Here is a 17,241-nt window from a genome sequence, read left to right as displayed (position 1 = left end):
AGGGGAGGCGAGGCTTGTCCAGAGATGGGATGGGAGGCTTTACTCAAATCTTCTAGCCCCAGGCCATGAGGCAAGCATCCCTAAACCCGCCAGTCTAGGCCGGTGGCCTCCTCCCTGCCCTGGGCCTGAGCACCAGTCATCCTAACATCTCCCCTCCTGGCCTGCCTCCTCCCTGCCTTCAGGTCTGGGTACCAAGCCACTCTCGCCCCTCCTTTCCTGCCCCAGCTCCTCCTCTTGGGACCAGGCACCAGGCCATCCTCACCCCTCTCTTTCTATAGGGACGACATGCCTCAGTGGAAGAGGTCACGGCTTCAGCTCTCAATGCTATTGAACTGGACCACATGTACCAGGAGGAGCCCGTGCAGGTCCGGGTGACCATGGGCAAGGAGCCTCGACACTTCCTGGCTATCTTCAAGGGGCGACTCATTGTGTTCCAGGTAAGGGGAGAGTGCCTGCCCTTCTTGGTTGTCCATCCATCAGGTGACATGTTGGACGAGGGGACCTTTGAGGAAACCATTGGAGTGTGTCCAAGAGGGCAGCAAGGGCAGTCATGCCACTGGAGGACCAATTGAAGGGACTGGGAAGAGAAGATTGCTGAGTCCCATGCCATCTTCCTTCCCAAGGATCTCCCTGTCTGAGCAGGAAATGAAGGGAGGGCCCTGCTCTGCCTGGCAGATGATCGCATCACAGCATCACAGAGACCATGCGATCCAAACTACAGCAAGCTATAATCCTCTCTGACATCGAATGGTCACTGGTTGGGGCTGTACTTGAAGGATGGGGGGCTCACCACCATTGCCCTGCACTGCCACTGGGACAGTGATCCTTCTCCTTGGTGCTCCTGGTACTGCCCCCCCCCCCGGGTCCAAGCAGAGCTCAAACAAATCCTTCTCCAGAACAGTCCTTCAAAAGCTTGAAGGGATGGGTTATGTCCATCCTCCCTATCTCAAGTGTCATCTAGAGGCTAAACGTTCCCAGTCTCTTTGGCCCTCCTTTGGATGGCATGAATTTCAGGTCCTTCACCATAGTGATTTCCTTCCCTGGACACTGCACCAGAGGTCATTTAGCCCCGCAAGGCCCCAAGAGGCCCAGTGACTTTCCCAAGGCAGTAAGGGCAGAGCTGGCCTGTTCACAGCCCCCTATTCTCATTTCTGCTCTGAGGAATTTTAGCCAAGCATGTGGCCCGTTCTCTCAGACTGTTCTTGTAGACACAGTGGAGAGTTGTGGCCTCTCTATAAGTCACACTAGGTGAATTCAGATGTGGCCAGTTTGCATCTGGAGGAAGGTCTCTGGTGAAGTGCCCCAAGGATCTGTGCTGAGGTCTAGGCTGAGTCACACTTTTATCAAGGACTTGGAGAAAGGCATAAATGGTCCCCCTGGAACTGCAAATGACCCAGAACTGGAGAAGAGAGCAAACGCCGAATGACAGAGTCGGTCTCCAACTCAGAGACTTTGACAAGCTAGAACATTTGGTCAAATTAATTCATTTGGATAAAAAAAAACCCCACCAACTTCATGCATACAAGATGGAGGGGGAACATCAGTTCAAAGGCAAAGATCTGGGGATCTTAGGGGACCACCAGTTCAATCATGAGCGCAGTGGCATGGGAGACTGCATGAGGAAAGGCAGTGTCCTGGACGGAGAGGCTCTGCCCAGCCCCCAGTGGAAGTCTTGTTCACATGTTCAGATCTGGACACCGATTTAGGAAAGATGTTTATAGATGGGCAGCGGAAGATGGAAATCCTAGCAAAAGGAAAGGCAGTTCCTACCCTCAAGGGGCTTGCTGTCTAATAAGGGAAGAAAAGGAGCTAAAGGGGGAAGAGGGGCAAGATCCAGGGTCATAGCATAGAAATCCAAAGGCTGGCTGGCCCAGGCCCCTCCTCCAAATGGGGAGGCTTGGGGGCGAGAGGTTCCCCAGAGCCAGAATGGGAGGGGGCTGCCCCCCAGAGAAGAACCTGTGGCAGGAGCTGGGGTGGAGGCAGCCTGGGGGGGAGGGGGCAGAGGCAGCGCCCGGAGCCATGAGGAGGCCAGAGAGCCGAGTTCCTTCTCCACTGAGGAGAAACAGCTTCCTCAAGAGACAGAGTGGGCCTGGGGGTGGCTGCCTGGGGTGGCTGCCTCTTCTCCCCAGGGCCCGGACTCGTCTGAGGCCTCTGAGAATCTGGAGGTCTCCGGAAGTCTGGGCTGATGAAGCCGCTGGCCATTGTTTTCCAGAACGGCACTAGCCGGGATGGCCACGCAGACCCTGAACCGGCCATCCGGCTGTTCCAAGTGAGGGGCACAGATGAGTACAACACTAAGACGGCTGAGGTGCCCGCCCGAGCCTCTTCCCTCAATTCCAGTGATGTGTTCTTGCTTGCCACCAGTCAAATCTGCTACCTGTGGTGTGGAAAGGTAGGAGAATCCTCTCGGCCTCCTTGGAGTGGCCTGGCCAGGGGGCCTAGATGAGGCGGCACAGCCTGACCCGGGTGGCTGAGTTCTAGCCATTCATTCACCATGCATTTGGACAGTCAGTGCCACAGGTGACCCCACTCCCAGTCCTGTCTGAGCCTTGCTCGGGTGGGCTTCCCAGGTTCAAGGAACAGAAGGGTGAGCTACGTCTTCATTGTCCCAGCCTTTCCTGCCTGGCCCTGAGTGCCCCACTTGTGGGGCCCAAGAGTTCCTGAGCTGGCCAACCCAGGACACTGTTCATTCCCTGCCTTCTCTTCCCTCCGTGGCATCTTTCTCACCTGACTTGCCTCCTCTCTGCCTCCTGTGCAAGTGGCTTTGCCTCTCCCTCCTCCCCTCCTCTCTTCCTTTGCCCTCCCCCAGCCCCTGGGAATGAATAGCTTCCCAGCTCTATCTCCCCCTCCCCGGGCTGGGGGCTGAGAGGTTCTGGAAAGAGATGCCAGAGCTGAGCAGGCCGGAGGGCTGCCCCCCCGGGACCAGGGCCAGGCCCAGGAGTGGCCACCCAGCCCAGTCCCTCCCTCTTGACCCCTCCAGGGCTGCAGCGGAGACGAGAGGGAGATGGCTCGCATGGTGGCAGACATCATCTCTCTGAAGGACAAGCAGACGGTGTTGGAGGGGCAGGAGCCCCCCAGCTTCTGGGAGGCCCTGGGGGGCAAAGCCCCCTATGCCAGTGAGAACAGGTAGAAGAGATTGGGGTGGGGAAGAGGGAGGGGGGCCCAGGGGCTGCTTCCCCCAGAATGCTTTCCTGTCCTGCCCTGCCTCGGTCAGCCCCCCACTTTGCCACAAAATCAGTGGCACTGGACCCATGCTACAGATGAGCAAACAGTCCAGAAAAGTCCGTGTCCCGTGGGAGCTCACCCCAGGAGCCGGGAAGGAGCCCAGGGCTCCTGACCTCTGGGCATCGATGGGGGCATTAAAGAGAGTCGAGCCGAGGAGCAGGCACGGTGTGTGGTTTACAAGAGTGAGAGTGGAACGGGGGAGGCGCCAGAAGCTTGAGGCCAACTCTCAGTGGAGCCTGGAGGAAGTCACTGTTTCGGGGTCTCCCTTCCTGCCTGGGGGTGGGGGTGCCTGAGGCGGCATCTGCCAGCTCTCTGTTCTGAGAGGAGATGCCGGAGCAGAGCCAGCGGCCCTGGCCGCGGTCAACTGGCCCCCTCGCTCAGGCTGGAGGGAAGGGCGAGTCCTCGCAAGCCTCGGGTCTGTCCCGGAGAGAATGGCCTCCTCCCCAGAGCAGAGGCCCCAAGCTCACCTAGGGCTGCCTCCCAGCCTCCTAGCCCACCTTCCACTGGGGCCAATGGGGAAATGAGCCAAGAAGGGGGGAGCCAAAAGGGAGGGAGAGTTGGTGGAAAGAGGAGGGTCTGGCATCGAGGCGGGGGAAGGCCTAGGGCCAAGGGCCAGCTGAGCCCCACAGGACGGGGGCACGGCTCCCTTCCTCCCTTCCCCGCTGACCACCTGGCCCCGATGCGCCCAGGCTCCAGGAGAAGACCTCCTCCTACCAGCCCCGCCTGCTGGAGTGCTCCAGTCAGACCGGCCGCTTCGTCATGACCGAGATCCTGTTCTTCAGCCAGGACGACCTGGATGAGGATGACATCATGCTCTTGGACACCTGGGAGGAGGTGACGCCTCGAAGGCCTGCCCTCCTGCCCTCCGGCCCTCCTGCCCTCCTGCCCTCCTGCCCTCCGGCCCTCCTGCCCTCCGGCCCTCCGGCCCTCCTGCCCTCCTGCCCCTCTGCCCCTCCTGCCCTCCTGCCCCTCCTGCCTTCCTTCCTCTCCTGCCCTCCTGCCCCTCCTGCCCTCCTGCCCCTCTGCCCCTCCTGCCCTCCTACCCTCCTGCCCTCCTGCCCTCCGGCCCTCCTGCCCCTCCTGCCCTCCGGCCCTCCGGCCCTCCTGCCCCTCCTGCCCCTCCTGCCCTCCTGCCCTCCGGCCCTCCTGCCCTCCTACCCTCCTGCCCTCCTGCCCCTCCTGCCCCTCCTGCCCTCCTGCCCTCCGGCCCTCCTGCCCTCCTGCCCTCCTTCCCCTCCGGCCCTCCTACCCTCCTGCCCCTCCTGCCCCTCCTGCCCTCCGGCCCTCCTGCCCTCCTGCCCCTCTGCCCCTCCTGCCCTCCTGCCCTCCTTCCCCTCCTGCCCTCCTGCCCCTCTGCCCCTCCTGCCCTCCTGCCCTCCTGCCCCTCTGCCCCTCCTGCCCTCCTGCCTTCCTTCCCCTCCTGCCCTCCTGCCCCTCCTGCTCTCTGGCCCTCCTGCCCTCCTGCCCCTCTGCCCCTCCTGCCCTCCTGCCCCTCCTGCCCCACTCTCATAAAACATGGAATAAACATCTCCCCTGGGGCACTAAAAGTAGGGGCATCCTGGAGGGCCATGCACCTTCCCTGGCACAGCCAGGCATCGGGCACCGTGTGACTACACCTGTGCTCCCCCACCTACATCTGAAAGCCATTTAGGGAAGATGGAGCAAGGGCCACTTGCAGAGGGCGAGGGCAGAGCTGGCACTGTTGGGTAAGAACAGTGTCAGAAGCACTAAGTGAATGGCGCTCCGTGGACGTGAAGCATTTATTTAGTGCTTGCTGTGTACCAAGCCCTCTTCTAGGCTCTGAGGATACAACAGCCAAAGCCAGATAACCTCCGTCTGGGAGCTGCCAGTCCTGGAGGGGGCACTCCAGGGGACAGTGGTGGCCAGGGAGCTGCCCAGCAGCCAAGAAAGTCACTGGGTTGGTGAGGGGAACCGGGGTGGGGCAGCAGGCAGAGGCAGCCTTTCCAGGGGCCATGAGAGTATGGCCTCGAGCCTGGGTCTGAGGGCAAGAGAGAGAGATGCAGGGGAGGTTGCCAGGAAGCCGGGCCGGCCCAGGCGGAGGCCGAGCGAGATGTGCCCTGTGGCCTGGGCTGGCTCGGGTGGGGTGGGGGGCAGGAACCCGTGCTCACGCCCTCCTGGGCAGGAGCTGCGGCAGGGCCAGGAAAGCCATAACAGGACTTGGGGCTGGGGGGCAGCTTGTTTGGCTTGGCCTCCCGGACTTGCCTCTGGGAGTGACTGGGATTTCATGTCTTGGAGACATTGGGGAGAGAAGTGGACCGGCACCACCCAAGCCTGCCTGTTTTCTGGGCCAGGAATAGGACTGAGGTGCCCCCACCCCCAGGCCTGGCCCTCCCAGGGGTTCCCCACTTCTTGGAAGGTTCCAGGCCCTCCCTGCTGTTAGAGCCTACCTGCCCCCCCCCCCCCAGGCGCAGCTGCAGACGGGTCTTCTTCCTTCTCAGGTTTTCCTGTGGATCGGCAAAGACTCCAACACATATGAGAGGAAAGAGTCGGTGGCCATGGCCCGGGAGTACCTCAAGAGCCACCCTGCCGGCAGGGACCCCGCCACCCCCGTGGTGGTGGTCAAGCAGAGCCACGAGCCCCTCACCTTCACCGGCTGGTTCGATGCTTGGGACCCCTACAAGTGGAATGTGAGGCCCAGCTCTGCCCCAGCCCCTGCCCACCTTGTCCCCAGCTCTTGTCTTCTCTCTAGGCCTATCCCCGCCCCGAGCCCATTGGCTCCATGCGTGTGTCTCACCTTCCTTGCTGCTCCCCATCTCCATCCCCGCCTCAGTCCTAACAGCCCCCCACCCCGCAGAACGGCCAATCCTATGAGGACCTGAAGAACAGCCTCGGCGACACATCGGCCATCTCTGAGATGACCATGGTGAGTGAGCCGGCCTGGGGGGCCTGTGACGGAGCACAGACTTGGGGACCCCCCCGGCCTCCGATCAGCCTTGCCGGGTCAGGCCAACTCCTCGCTGGGCAAACTGAGGCGGGGGAGGTCCGGCCAAGCCATCAGAGGGCCAGAAAGAGGTGGGACGGACTCGCTGACCCGGGCTCGGGGCAGAGTCCGCAGGTGCCCTCTTGGCCGAGTGAGCCACTGGGGGGTCTCGGGGGGGGCGGCTCAGCACCCCCCACCCTGGGGATTAACCCATTTCTGGACCTTCCCCATCCCCCGTGTCAGGTGATTCTCACAGCAGGTGGGCAGGACAGGAAGAATGGGCCTCCCAGTGCAGAGCCGCCCGACCCGGGGTCTGGCACTGCTCGGACCCAGGACCCTTCCTCACATGGTCTCTTCTTGGGGCACAGGAGCTCAACCACATCGACCTGCTCCAGTGGCTGTCAGAGGAACGACCCAGCATCCCCATGGGGGACCCTCAGAACCCCTTGGGGGCCCCAAAGCTGCTGGGCGGTGACCCCAGCTCCAGCTCCAGCAGCCCCAGCAGCAGCTACTACAGCAGTAACAGCAACTACAACAGCGGCGACACGGCCCTGGGCCTGGCCCGTGGCGGCAACCCCACCACTATGCCCCAAGTCCTGCCCCCTGTGCCCATCCCCCGGGAGCACCTCATCAACAAAGCTGTGGAGGATCTGCCCGAAGGGGTGGACCCATCCCGGAAGGAGGTGAGGGCAAGGGGAGGGCTGGGGCCCCTGGGGAGGGGGCTGGGGTCAGGGGAGGTCTCTTGCCCTCTCCTCAGTGACCTCAGGAAGGTGTCCAGGAGGGACGCCTTGTTTTTGGTCTCCGTTGCCCATCTCTGTGGCCGCGCTGTCTAAGCCCTGGCACTCAGAAGACTGGGCTGGAGGCCAGACTCTGCTCCTCACTTCTCTGAGCCTCAGTTTCCCCGATTATAAAATGAGGGGAGTGCTGTGTGCTGGGGTCAGCTGGTTGAGCCCCCCACCCCGGGCAGCGCGCCGGTGGCAGATCTGGCGCAGACCGTGGAGGGCCGGGCTGCCCCCACCACCCCTCCTTCCCCCCCCCCCAGTCCTATCTTTCAGATTCCGACTTCCAAGCCATCTTTGGCAAGTCCAAGGAGGACTTCTACATGCTGGCCAAGTGGAAGCAGCAGAATGAGAAGAAGCAGCACGGCTTGTTCTGAGGCGGGCCCGGGGGCAGGAGGCTGCTCCCCGCAGGCCTGCCCTCCCTGCTTCTCTGGCCCATCCCCAGCATTCCCCACACCTGGACTCCCTGTTACGGCAGATTGGGGGTTCATGAGGACGCTGGCCCTCCCTGGAGCTCTGAGGGCTGAGCTGAGGAGGGGGTTCCGCCGTGCCCAAGAGGTGCCCCAGCAGAGACCAGACCCGGTGGCCTGTGCCACCCACTCCCTCTGCCCCAAGGTCTGACAATAAAGGTTTACCCCACTCCCCCTCTGTTGGTCTGAATGGGGAGGGTGGGCGAGGGGCATCGGGTGGGCCTCTGGGAGGCAGGGGAGCAGTCTGGCCTGAAGACCCCGTCCTTCGCAACGCAGGGAGTGGGTGAAGCAAGGAGTCTGGATGGGGCGGAGGACAGCCTGGGCTCCCTCAGGGGACAGGAGTTTTATACACGGGCACACGCACAGTCCCAGGTAGGAAGGTCTGGAAGCCAGTGACAGAGCCTGGGTGGGTGAGCCGGGTCCAAATCCCACCTGAGCTGTGGGAGCCCCAGGGCCTCAGTTTCCTTCTCTGTGAATGGGCATCCTGGCAGAGACCCCCAGGCTTGAGGATCCAAATGCAGGGTCCAGCATTCCCCAGAGAGCTCCGGTCCAAGGGCCATATAGTACAGATGAGACTGAAGCTAGGCTGGGAGCTGGGCCTGGTCATGAACACCAGGGCAGAGACCCGGGGCTCATCCCGCCCCCCACAATGTTTGATGATTGCTTGGCTTTGGAGAGACCCTGGAAGTGCCAGGACAGGGGGGAGAGGCTGCCAGGGTTCTGTCGAGGAGGCCAAGGAATAGGGAGGGAGGGTCCCTGTGGAATGTCATCCCCAGCTCTCTAAGCCCCCAGGATGAGCTGGAGGGGCCAGGAGAGACCAAGGAGCAAGCTTGCATTATCTGTGGAGCTCCCTTATCCTGGATCTCCCCTTGTCCAATAGAATCGATGGGAGTGATGGGATTGGAACCCCAAGGTCCTAAACCCCGAATTCCCGGACAGGAGGGCTTCACAGGGAGGCCTGCTGGGGTCCAGTGAAGAGCTTCCCAGAGCCCAGGTCTGACCAGACGGTCAGTTCTGACCAGGTGCAGGAAGTGGGGGCCAAGGGGCCACTCAGCGGAGAGTGAGGTCATTCAGACTTTATTAAAACCCAAAGCTGTGTCCAAGCCCAGGGACGGTTGTAGTGTAACTTGTTTCCATGGAAACTCGAGAGCCAAGGGCCCAAGGGACACCTGCCCCCACCACCCCACTCAGGTCTCTTCCTGCCTCCCACCACCCTCAGGGCAGGTGCCCACAGCTCCTGGAGGCCCCACCCAAGCAGGAGCTGGGGATGGCTCTGAAGCCCTGGGGGGGCTGAGGTGCTCCCTCTGAGCCAGCGCCCAAGGGGCTGTCACTCCCCGGGCCTGGAGGCTGTCAGGATCCTGGGGAGGAGAGGACGTCCCCCAGACTCAACCACTGCAGTCCGGGGTCCTTCCCATCATTGCTGGGGCCTAGCCAGGCCCATTCCCTTTCTTCTTCCAGCCTCCAACTTTCCCTTCTCTCTGGTCCCAGAGTGGCCCAAGGGCCCATTTCTGGAAGATCTGGCAGGTGCCAGTTGGCCAAAGGGCTGCGAGGTCTTCACAAGTCAGCCTCCCCAGCAGGGAGGTCCGGGGACCCCAGGACCCCGCCTCAAAACTAGTCAATGTTAATCTTCACAAACAGCGTGGCTGACGGATACAGGTCCCCATTCTTGGACAGCAGGTGGATGTGGCGGTAACCTGGACAGAGTCCGCACACAGACAGAAAGACAGACATGAATGACAATGGGAAAGGAGGAAGGAAGGGAGGAAGGAAGGAAGGAAGGAAGGAAGGAAGGAAGGAAGGAAGGAAGGAAGGAAGGAGGGAAGGAGGGAGGGAGGTAGGGAGGGAGGGAGGGAGGGAGGAAGGAAGGAAGGAAGGAAGGAAGGAAGGAAGGAAGGAAGGAGGCAGGAAGGAAGGAAGGAAGGGAGGGAGGGAGGGAGGGAGGGAGGGAGGAAGGAAGGAAGGAAGGAAGGAAGGAAGGAAGGAAGGAAGGAAGGAAGGAAGGAAGGAAGGAAGGAAGGAGGAAGGAGGGAGGCAGGAGGGAGAGAAGGCAGGAAGCTAGAGGTGCCCCCCTGCCAGGTGAGCAGTGGATTCCCCAGGCTGGGCCTGGGCTGCCTCTTTCCCATTCCCGGCAGTGGCAGCCTGGCTGAACATATTTGTTGTGTCTCCCCAGTTAAATTGGGAACAAGTCCCAGAACTTAATAGGAGCTTCATGGACTGCTCTGAGAGTCAGGCCCACAGGTTCAAATCTCCCCACCGACTGCCTCCGTGACCTTGGCAGGCCCCTTCCCCTCCCCGGCCTGCTCAACCATGACAAGGTAGAGGGGGCACCTGAGGGACCTCTCCGCTCTGGCCTGGGTGATTGTCCAGGTACATGATGGGAGAAGTAAAAAGAACCTGAATCCCCAAGGAGGTCTGCATGTGTCTAAGAGAAGGGCAGGATCCCCAGAGAGGAGCAGGAGGGACCTGGGAGAACAAACTGGGAGAGGGATGGGGGGTTGAGGAGAAACTGAGGGGAGAATTTGAAGAGGGGAGATTGGAGGGAGGGGAACGTGAGGGTCAGCCTGGGGTGGGGGAAGACCTGGGGGGGGTGAGGACCTAGAATATGAGGGGGGCACCCGTTGGTCCTCCAGACCTCACCTTGCTTGAGGCTGAAGAAGGGGATGGTACATTGGCCCACAAAGTCATTCTTGGAAGATGCATCGTAGTCTTCCACCAGGAACCTGACCAGGGCCAGCTCAGGGACGTCCACCTCAAACTGTAGCTCTTTGTCCCACCGAGGGTTGAAGCCTACGCAGGAGCCAGGGTCCCAGGGTGGGGAGGGAGGGGAGGGGAGAGGCAAGGGCTCATTCTGGCCTCCTTCCACCTCCCGCCTCAGGCAGGGCTGGCTGGGGCCTCCAGCTCTTGGGACCGAGGAGGTTGCCTACGCTGCCCTTTGGGGGGTGGGGAACAACCTGCTCCTCCCAGGCTCCCGAATGGGCCTCATTCCTGTGGAGCCTTCAAGGGTCTTCCCTGGCAGTGGCACCAAACTCTACTGTCAGGCCAGTGATCAGGGTCCCAGGCAAGCCTCAGACCCAGGCCAGGCCATCTACCACCCCAACACTGGGCCTTTGTCCTTCCCACTCCGCCCAGGGCCCGGCAGCACTGTGGGTCTCCAACCACCCCCTCTTTCTGGGCCCTGGATCCGGTCTCTGCCTAAAATCTCTCAGAGGAAGTGAGGTCTCATCCCTGCGGGGCTTCAGGCAAAGGCTGGGGAGGGGATTCTTGTGTTGACCCAGGCCAGATGAGATGGCTCCAAGCCTCTCTACGCTGGCCTTCTCGGGCCTTCCCTGGTCACCTAAAGCTTCCTGACCCAAACCTCCTCCTGCCCTTCCCCCAAGGGATGTCCTCGCTCTTCCCCTTCACCGGCTGTGGTACTTCTCATCGCAAGGTCACCAAAATGGGAGCCTTGGGCTTTGGGTACAGAGCACCCATCCCTCACCCCAAGATTATTGCAGCAGTCATAGGGACCTGCTCACGGGCAGGGCCCTTGTGTGAATACTGACAGCTGGTACCCCTCCCAGCCTTCCAGCAGCTCTGACACAGACCCAGGAGACCTTGTGGTCTCATTCTGTGAATGGGAACCCAGAGGCTCAGGAGAATGTGAGGTCCCCCTGCCTGCCCATCCCTATGGTCTGTACAATCTAAACACACGCTCATAGCCTTGGGGTGACCACTATGCCCCCACTCCAAACACTTTACAGTTTCTCCACTTTATTCCCCAAGCAGCTGCCCCCTGGGGCCTCCCCCTGGAGCCTACCCCTGACCTCAGATGGACAGACCCATGGCCAATCAATGGCCCCAAAGGCGCCTCCCAGCACTGGTGCCAGCTGAGCAATGGACCCCTGGAGTCGCCCCCTCTCCTGCCCAAGCGCCACAGCTTCTCCCCCCAGGAGCCCATAGCATGACTGTCAGTTCCTTTGCCCCCTTTATCACTCTGCCCTCCCCCCTCCGTGCTCTCCAGTTTGCCTGGGGGCTTCTAAGCCCATGGGACCCCAAGCTGAGCCCACTGACCCAGAGGAGCCCCAGGGAACTTGCCCCCTCCTTTCTCCTGGCCTCTATTGGCATTTTGTCAGCAAAGTCCTAAGGTGCTGGGTACCCAGCATGGGACCCAGCCCACCTAGCCCCAGGTCCTAGGGATTCAGCCCCCCCAGTACTGGGTCCCAAGGATGCCCTGGCATAGACCTTAGGGCTGCTGCCGCCTCACCTCGCCTCAGCTAGCCTGCCCCACCCCTGCCCTCGCTCCTACCCCCAGAGCCCGGGCTCACCATTGTTGCTGATCACCGCAGTCTGCTTGCTGCTATTATCCCGCGCAACCCCGTGAATCTCCACAATCACCTTGGCGTCCACGATCGAATTTTTGCTCTTACTCACTTTGGGCAACTGCTGCCCGGAGATGACCTGCATGGGAAAGGGCCAAGGCACAGAGGGTCAGGGAGGATGGGGGAAAGGGGAGAAGGCCAGGCAGCTTGGTCACAACCACTCCAGAGATGCCGGGGCAAGGCAGGCCTGGGGCGGGCCCCCTCTGCCATCCTCAGACCCGAGGCCGCCCTCCACACACGGCCCCCTACCCGGACATGCAGCCTCTTTCGGTTCCACCACGGCCCCTCAGCCACAGCCCGGGGGTTGAACTTGGAACTGGGGTCCCGAAGGAAAGCGGGCTTCAGGATGTAGCCAGAAAAGCCATTGTCCTGGAAACGCCCTCGGTACAGGTCCATCTCCGTCCCAGGTGTCTGGAAGTTCAAGGCCACTAGAAGAGGGAGGGGCAAAGACATCCATAAGGAAGGTGCCCAGATGCCTGGGCACTCACAGAGCCCAAGGACCTTCGATTTCACATGGTCTGACCCTATCATTTCCAGAGGAAGCTCTGGTCCAGTGAAGGAAAGGGGCTGCCCAAGGTCACAGACCAATAGGATATCAGAGTTGGGACTGGGCCACAAGCTCTAGAACACAGTGACCTGGCTTGAGATCACCAATTCAACCCCCTCTCAACTGGCCATTGGCTCTGGGTTCAGCAGGAGGTTCAGAGGGCTTGTCCCCAGAGCCCACCTGCTCAAGCCACTTACTCTGTTTCCTCATTTGCCTCTTGGGACTTTGTGAGAATCAAATGAGCTAAGACTCAAATGACTGGCTATTATTGAGGGATCTTACTGGCTCCTCTGTAAAGTGGGAGGCCTGACAAGAGCATCTCAAGTGCCCCCCCTCCCCATCCTTACTGCTCAGCACCAATCCTCTTGTCCCTGGCGGCGGAGGGCAGGAAAGACTGCCCCATTGCTCTGGGTGGGTCACACCTCTAGGTGGAGGTGAACTCCTTGAGGGCAGACCTCAGGCCTCCAGAACCTGGCCACAGCTTGGCTAGCTTTCCAGGTTTCCATTCTTCACCTTAGGCCTGGGCTGCTTGTAGAACCTCCCAACCCAATTCGTTTTCTCTTTCCACCAGTAAACCATGCGATTCCCTGGGGCTCCTTGGAATCAATTCTCTGGCCCCAAGTTGAGATGCCAGCTTCCAGGGGCCCTCTATCCTCCCCTCACAGCCGGAGCCCCAATTCTCTATCTGGAAATGAGATGCCTTCAACTTCAGGCCAGCCCCTTCTCCTCACCTATCTGGCAACCGGTGTTCCACATGTCCACAGGGCTGTAATTGGACGAGTCCGTTCTCCAGCCAGCTGGGTAGATTCGACTCAGGTGGTTGATGTTGTGACGGATGAAGTTGTTTCCTGGTTGGAGCAAAGACCCTTCCTCACACCCATCCCACTGCCACCTTTGGCCTGACCAGGTAGCTAGGGCCTTGCAGCTTCCACACCAATAGGTCAGGCCCTCGCTCCACCATACCCCTCCAAAACGGAGAAAGAGACTACAGTCCAAGAGTGATCCCAAGCCCACCAGATACACACACATCTCTTGCTTTCCAACCCCCTTGCTTTCTGTCTAGACCTTGGGCCTGACTGATGGTCACCTTTCAACCATGGGAATTGTGATTTGTCTCTGGTGATCACTGAACTCTAGGCTGCCATCCCTGGCTTCTCCCACTCCCCTTCCTCCCTTGCCCTCCCTCACATGGCAAGAGCTACTCAGATACCATAACTGAATTCAGAAGGGAAAGGAGCTCAGAGGCCCTTCCCACTTGAGATCCAATCATCTGGTGATCTCTGTGTGACCCTGAGAAAGACCCTTCCTCTCCCAGGCCCTGGGGTCCTTCTCTGTGCAATGAGTCTACAAGTCTGCAAAAGCACATTCCCCAAATGGACCACATTCTGTAAGTCTGACCACCCCTTGATGACAAATGGGTATTGCGCAGGGGGTCTGTTCTAATCTTTCAGAGGAGAAAGTGAAGCTGGTGACTTAGCTCAACCCCCTTCACTCAAATCCAATATCACCACGGCAATATTGGTCTTCTTTGAGAACGAAGGACAGGCATCTTCCAATCAGGCTGATGCCTCTAGAAAGCCCCCCAAAGGTTTACAAAGCATTCTATACAGCCCAGCTCATCGAGCCTTGTGTCATTCTGCAAAAGGGAACCCGAGAATTAAGAGACCCCTTCCACAGATAAGAGGCCAGAGAAGTGGCATGGTGGAAGACTGATGACGCTAGCTAGCAATTAGAGAGCAAAAGGGGTTTCGGAAGACTTGCATCAACTGGCGCAGAGTGAAGGGAGCAGAACCAGAAGAACACTGTATACACTACACTACATTGTGGCAGGAGTCCACCAGGATGGACACGCTCGCCTCTGCAGAATAATACAGACAATTCTAAACTCCTCATATGGAGAAGGAACTGGGGAGTTTGAAGGTAAACCAAAGCTTACTACTTTCAATTTTTAAAGTTGTCTTTTGTTCCTTTTTCCTCTCTAATGTTTTTTCTTTGTTTGGATTTGCTGCTTCTTTCACAACAGGATTCATATGGCTCTGTGTTTAGCATAGTTACACACATATAGCTTAGAATAAATTGATTTCTGTCAGGGGAGGGGGAAAGGGAGGGAGGAAAAATGTTCAACTCAAAACCTTGCAAAAAAGTGATTATTGCATATAATTGGAAAAATAAATAAATGAAATATTTAATTAAAAAACTCATTGCATCATCTGACTCACTTGTAGTCATCTAGCCAATAAATGGAAGAAGAGGAGTCAGGGGTCCCCAGACTACATGGGGAGGAGGGGATCTTGGCATCCTGCCATGGACCCCTCTAGAGAAGAAAAGGGTCACCTCCAAGGACACAGGGAATAATGGCTGGGCTACGAGCCTCTTGGAAAACCAGAGCAATGCCCTGACAGGATGGCCTAGAACCTTTTCCACCATCTTCCTTACCCCATTCCCCAGAACACGACAGCCTGCATCCCAAAGAGCACAAAGCAGTGGGTCCTGGAGCAAGGTTGGCCCAGAGTCCCTAACAAGCAGGAAGGTTTGAGAGGGGCTCAAGGATGTTTCCTGGTTGGGGGGAAGATACCTGACTCCTGGATCAGTTTGAGAGCTCGGTTCTCCCCGAAAGAGGACATCTCGTAGAAGGCAGAGTCCTGGAAGCCTTGGAAGTGGACACTCTTGCAATAAATGACCAGGTCGGATAGCTCCTTGGCCAACTTGAGCTTGTCATTCTGGGTGCAGGGAAGAGTGAGGGAGACTCAGAAAGAATGAGGAGACCCAGGAAATGGCCAGACACTGAGACAGACAGAGACTGGGGAAACATGGAGCTGGGAGGAGAGACAGAGGCCGAGAACAGGGACCGATGGACCCAAAGACACACAGACAGCCCAAGGCAGAGAGAAAGAGTCTCCTCTGTGAGACTCACAGAGAGGGAGAGAGATGCAGGAACTGGGGAGAGACTCAAACATGGGAGGGAAAGCAAAGACATTGAGAACAAAAGTGATAGAGGCTCCAAAGCCCACCCACCTGGATCAAGAGATGGAGGGAGACAGGTCACGAGACTCCCAAGGAGAAGGGAACAGATAGAAACTAAGTCACTAGAGATAAGGAGAGACAGAGTAGAAGCTGCTGAGAAGGCCATGGCCCCCAGAAAGCAAGGGGTCATTGCCCCTTGCAATGACCTGACCTGATCCCTTCCATACATGCCCACACATACATGAGCAATCATGCCTGCTTCTCCTTCCCTACACCAGTCACGACTCTTGAGCTAGGGACTCTGGGAGGCCAGGGAGGGAGCCCAGAGCCCAGGAACCCACTGTCCTCCCCCCACCCCACACCTCTTGGAGCTCCCTACCGACTGCTTCTGCTGGACTTCTTTCTTCACAGCCTCATCCTCCATCTCGGCAGCTTCATCCTCATCTGTGACATCGGCAGCCTCGGGGCCCCCCAGGCTGGCCAGTAGGCCCCCCATCTTCTTCCCCTTCACCAAGATCTTCTTCTTTAGTTGCTGGGGAGAAAACACAGGGGGTCGCACCTACCACCCCTTCCTGCTGCTCTAGTCAGTCTGGGGTTGGGGACTTTCCCCACTCCCAGCCTGAAGAATCCCTAAGTGAGCAGCCACACTATGGGGGGGGGGGGTCTTTCCACTGTCTATTCTCTCTACTGTCTACACTATGTTCCCAGTACAAAGACAGAGTACATATCCTGATCCAGGGGTCAACAAGACCTGGGTTCAAATCTCACTTCCAACCCTTTCTAGCTTTGTGAAGTCACTCCTCTCTGAACCTCAGTTTCTTATTCTGTACAACAGGGCTCACAATGCCTCACAGGTATTGTGAAGAACACCTGACCGTTAGGTGGTTAAAGGGCTTTGCAAATCACGAAGCCAAACAGAAACAGGGGCTCTGATGGTGGGGAGCCCAGCGGAGTGGAGAGGCCTGGCTCCCTCCCAGCCCAGGGGGCCTGGAGCTTCCCCCAAGGGCTCTCTTCCCTCTCTGCTGGCAGGGCTATCCAGGGCAGGGGCAGGACCAGAGTCAGGCAATGAGAGGGATAATGGAGAAAGTGCTGAATTTGAGTCCTGACCTACCACTTATTGGCTTGGATGGCCATGTAATGGTTCTCAAGCCTCAGCTTCATCATGTGTAAAATGGGGATAAATAAGAGCCCTTGCTGCTACAGCAGGTTGTCATGATAACAGTGTGAAAGAAGGGCAATTAAGGAGTGTCATCCGCTTCCTCCTCTTCTTCCTCCTCCCTCTCTTCCTCCTCCCTCTTTTCCTCCTCCTCCTCCTCCTCCTCCCCCTCCTCCTCTAGAAAGCCCTTGGCCAAGGTGAAGAGGCCTCCTTGCCCTGCCCCCCCCCCAGACTCACCTCAGGGGAAGGGAAGTGCTTCACCATGTTATCAAAGGGTCTATCGAGCAGTAAGTCCCCCAGGATGGTGCGCAGGTGGTGAGCCATTACTTTCTGCTGTTCCAAAGTGCAGTGGTTCTCCAAGGAGATGATCACTGGGTAGGGTGAGGCCTGGGAGAGAGAGCAGCACATGGCCACCACCTCCAAGAAGCCAGCCCAACCAAGCGTGATGTCCTCAGGCAGCTAGGAGCTCCCCTCAGTAGAGCCTCAAGAAGCCACTGCCCTTCCCTCCCTCCCTCTCATCCCTATCCCCCTCACCTTAAAAGCATAATTCTTGATGGCCTTAATGACATCAGAAAAGAGAACCTTGGAGGTGAAGGTGTGGCCATGGTAGATCACTGGCTCCATGTTGGGGCCGTCCCAACAGTCTAGCTCCACACACCGACAGCCTTTGGACAATGCCCTGGGACATTAAGGAGAGGATTGGGGATGTTGGCTTCCTGGGCTCTGGCCCCCAGGAGTCCAAGGGTGTTTTCAGGGAGTCACCCCGCAGGGGAGAGACCTAGGTGAGGTTGTTGACCTGCT

General features: G+C 58.8%; 2 protein-coding genes across 9 annotated transcripts in view; one reads left to right on the top strand and one right to left on the bottom strand.

Annotated features, from left to right (window-relative positions):
- VILL (villin like) overlaps window positions 1-7,587 on the top strand; it is a 41,631-nt gene extending 34,044 nt beyond the window's left edge. For all 7 annotated transcript variants that reach the window (XM_074199265.1, XM_074199264.1, XM_074199261.1 and 4 more), the window contains exons 13-20: window positions 279-437; window positions 2,213-2,392; window positions 2,981-3,126; window positions 3,915-4,059; window positions 5,685-5,873; window positions 6,041-6,109; window positions 6,535-6,849; window positions 7,209-7,587. In XM_074199265.1, the coding sequence (XP_074055366.1) occupies window positions 279-437; window positions 2,213-2,392; window positions 2,981-3,126; window positions 3,915-4,059; window positions 5,685-5,873; window positions 6,041-6,109; window positions 6,535-6,849; window positions 7,209-7,322 (1,317 nt within the window). In that variant the 3' untranslated portion in view covers window positions 7,323-7,587. The remainder of the gene's footprint in view (window positions 1-278; window positions 438-2,212; window positions 2,393-2,980; window positions 3,127-3,914; window positions 4,060-5,684; window positions 5,874-6,040; window positions 6,110-6,534; window positions 6,850-7,208) is intronic.
- Window positions 7,588-8,454: 867 nt separating this feature from the next.
- Window positions 8,455-17,241, bottom strand: part of PLCD1 (phospholipase C delta 1) — a 28,404-nt gene continuing 19,617 nt past the window's right edge. The window contains exons 7-15 of one of the 2 annotated variants that reach the window (XM_074199266.1): window positions 16,975-17,119; window positions 16,678-16,827; window positions 15,664-15,816; window positions 14,896-15,040; window positions 13,052-13,168; window positions 12,023-12,201; window positions 11,720-11,852; window positions 10,053-10,202; window positions 8,455-9,109 (exon numbers count right to left, since the gene is read on the bottom strand). In XM_074199266.1, coding sequence (XP_074055367.1) covers window positions 9,027-9,109; window positions 10,053-10,202; window positions 11,720-11,852; window positions 12,023-12,201; window positions 13,052-13,168; window positions 14,896-15,040; window positions 15,664-15,816; window positions 16,678-16,827; window positions 16,975-17,119 — 1,255 coding nt within the window. In that variant the 3' untranslated portion in view covers window positions 8,455-9,026. The remainder of the gene's footprint in view (window positions 9,110-10,052; window positions 10,203-11,719; window positions 11,853-12,022; window positions 12,202-13,051; window positions 13,169-14,895; window positions 15,041-15,663; window positions 15,817-16,677; window positions 16,828-16,974; window positions 17,120-17,241) is intronic. The other variant, XM_074199267.1, reaches the window with a different exon arrangement.

The sequence above is a fragment of the Macrotis lagotis genome, chromosome 8 (genome assembly GCF_037893015.1).
Source record: "Macrotis lagotis isolate mMagLag1 chromosome 8, bilby.v1.9.chrom.fasta, whole genome shotgun sequence".
NCBI classification, from domain to species: Eukaryota; Metazoa; Chordata; class Mammalia; order Peramelemorphia; family Peramelidae; genus Macrotis; species Macrotis lagotis.
Note: the sequence above shows the minus strand (reverse complement) of the source record. Positions and strands in the feature narration are given on the sequence as shown.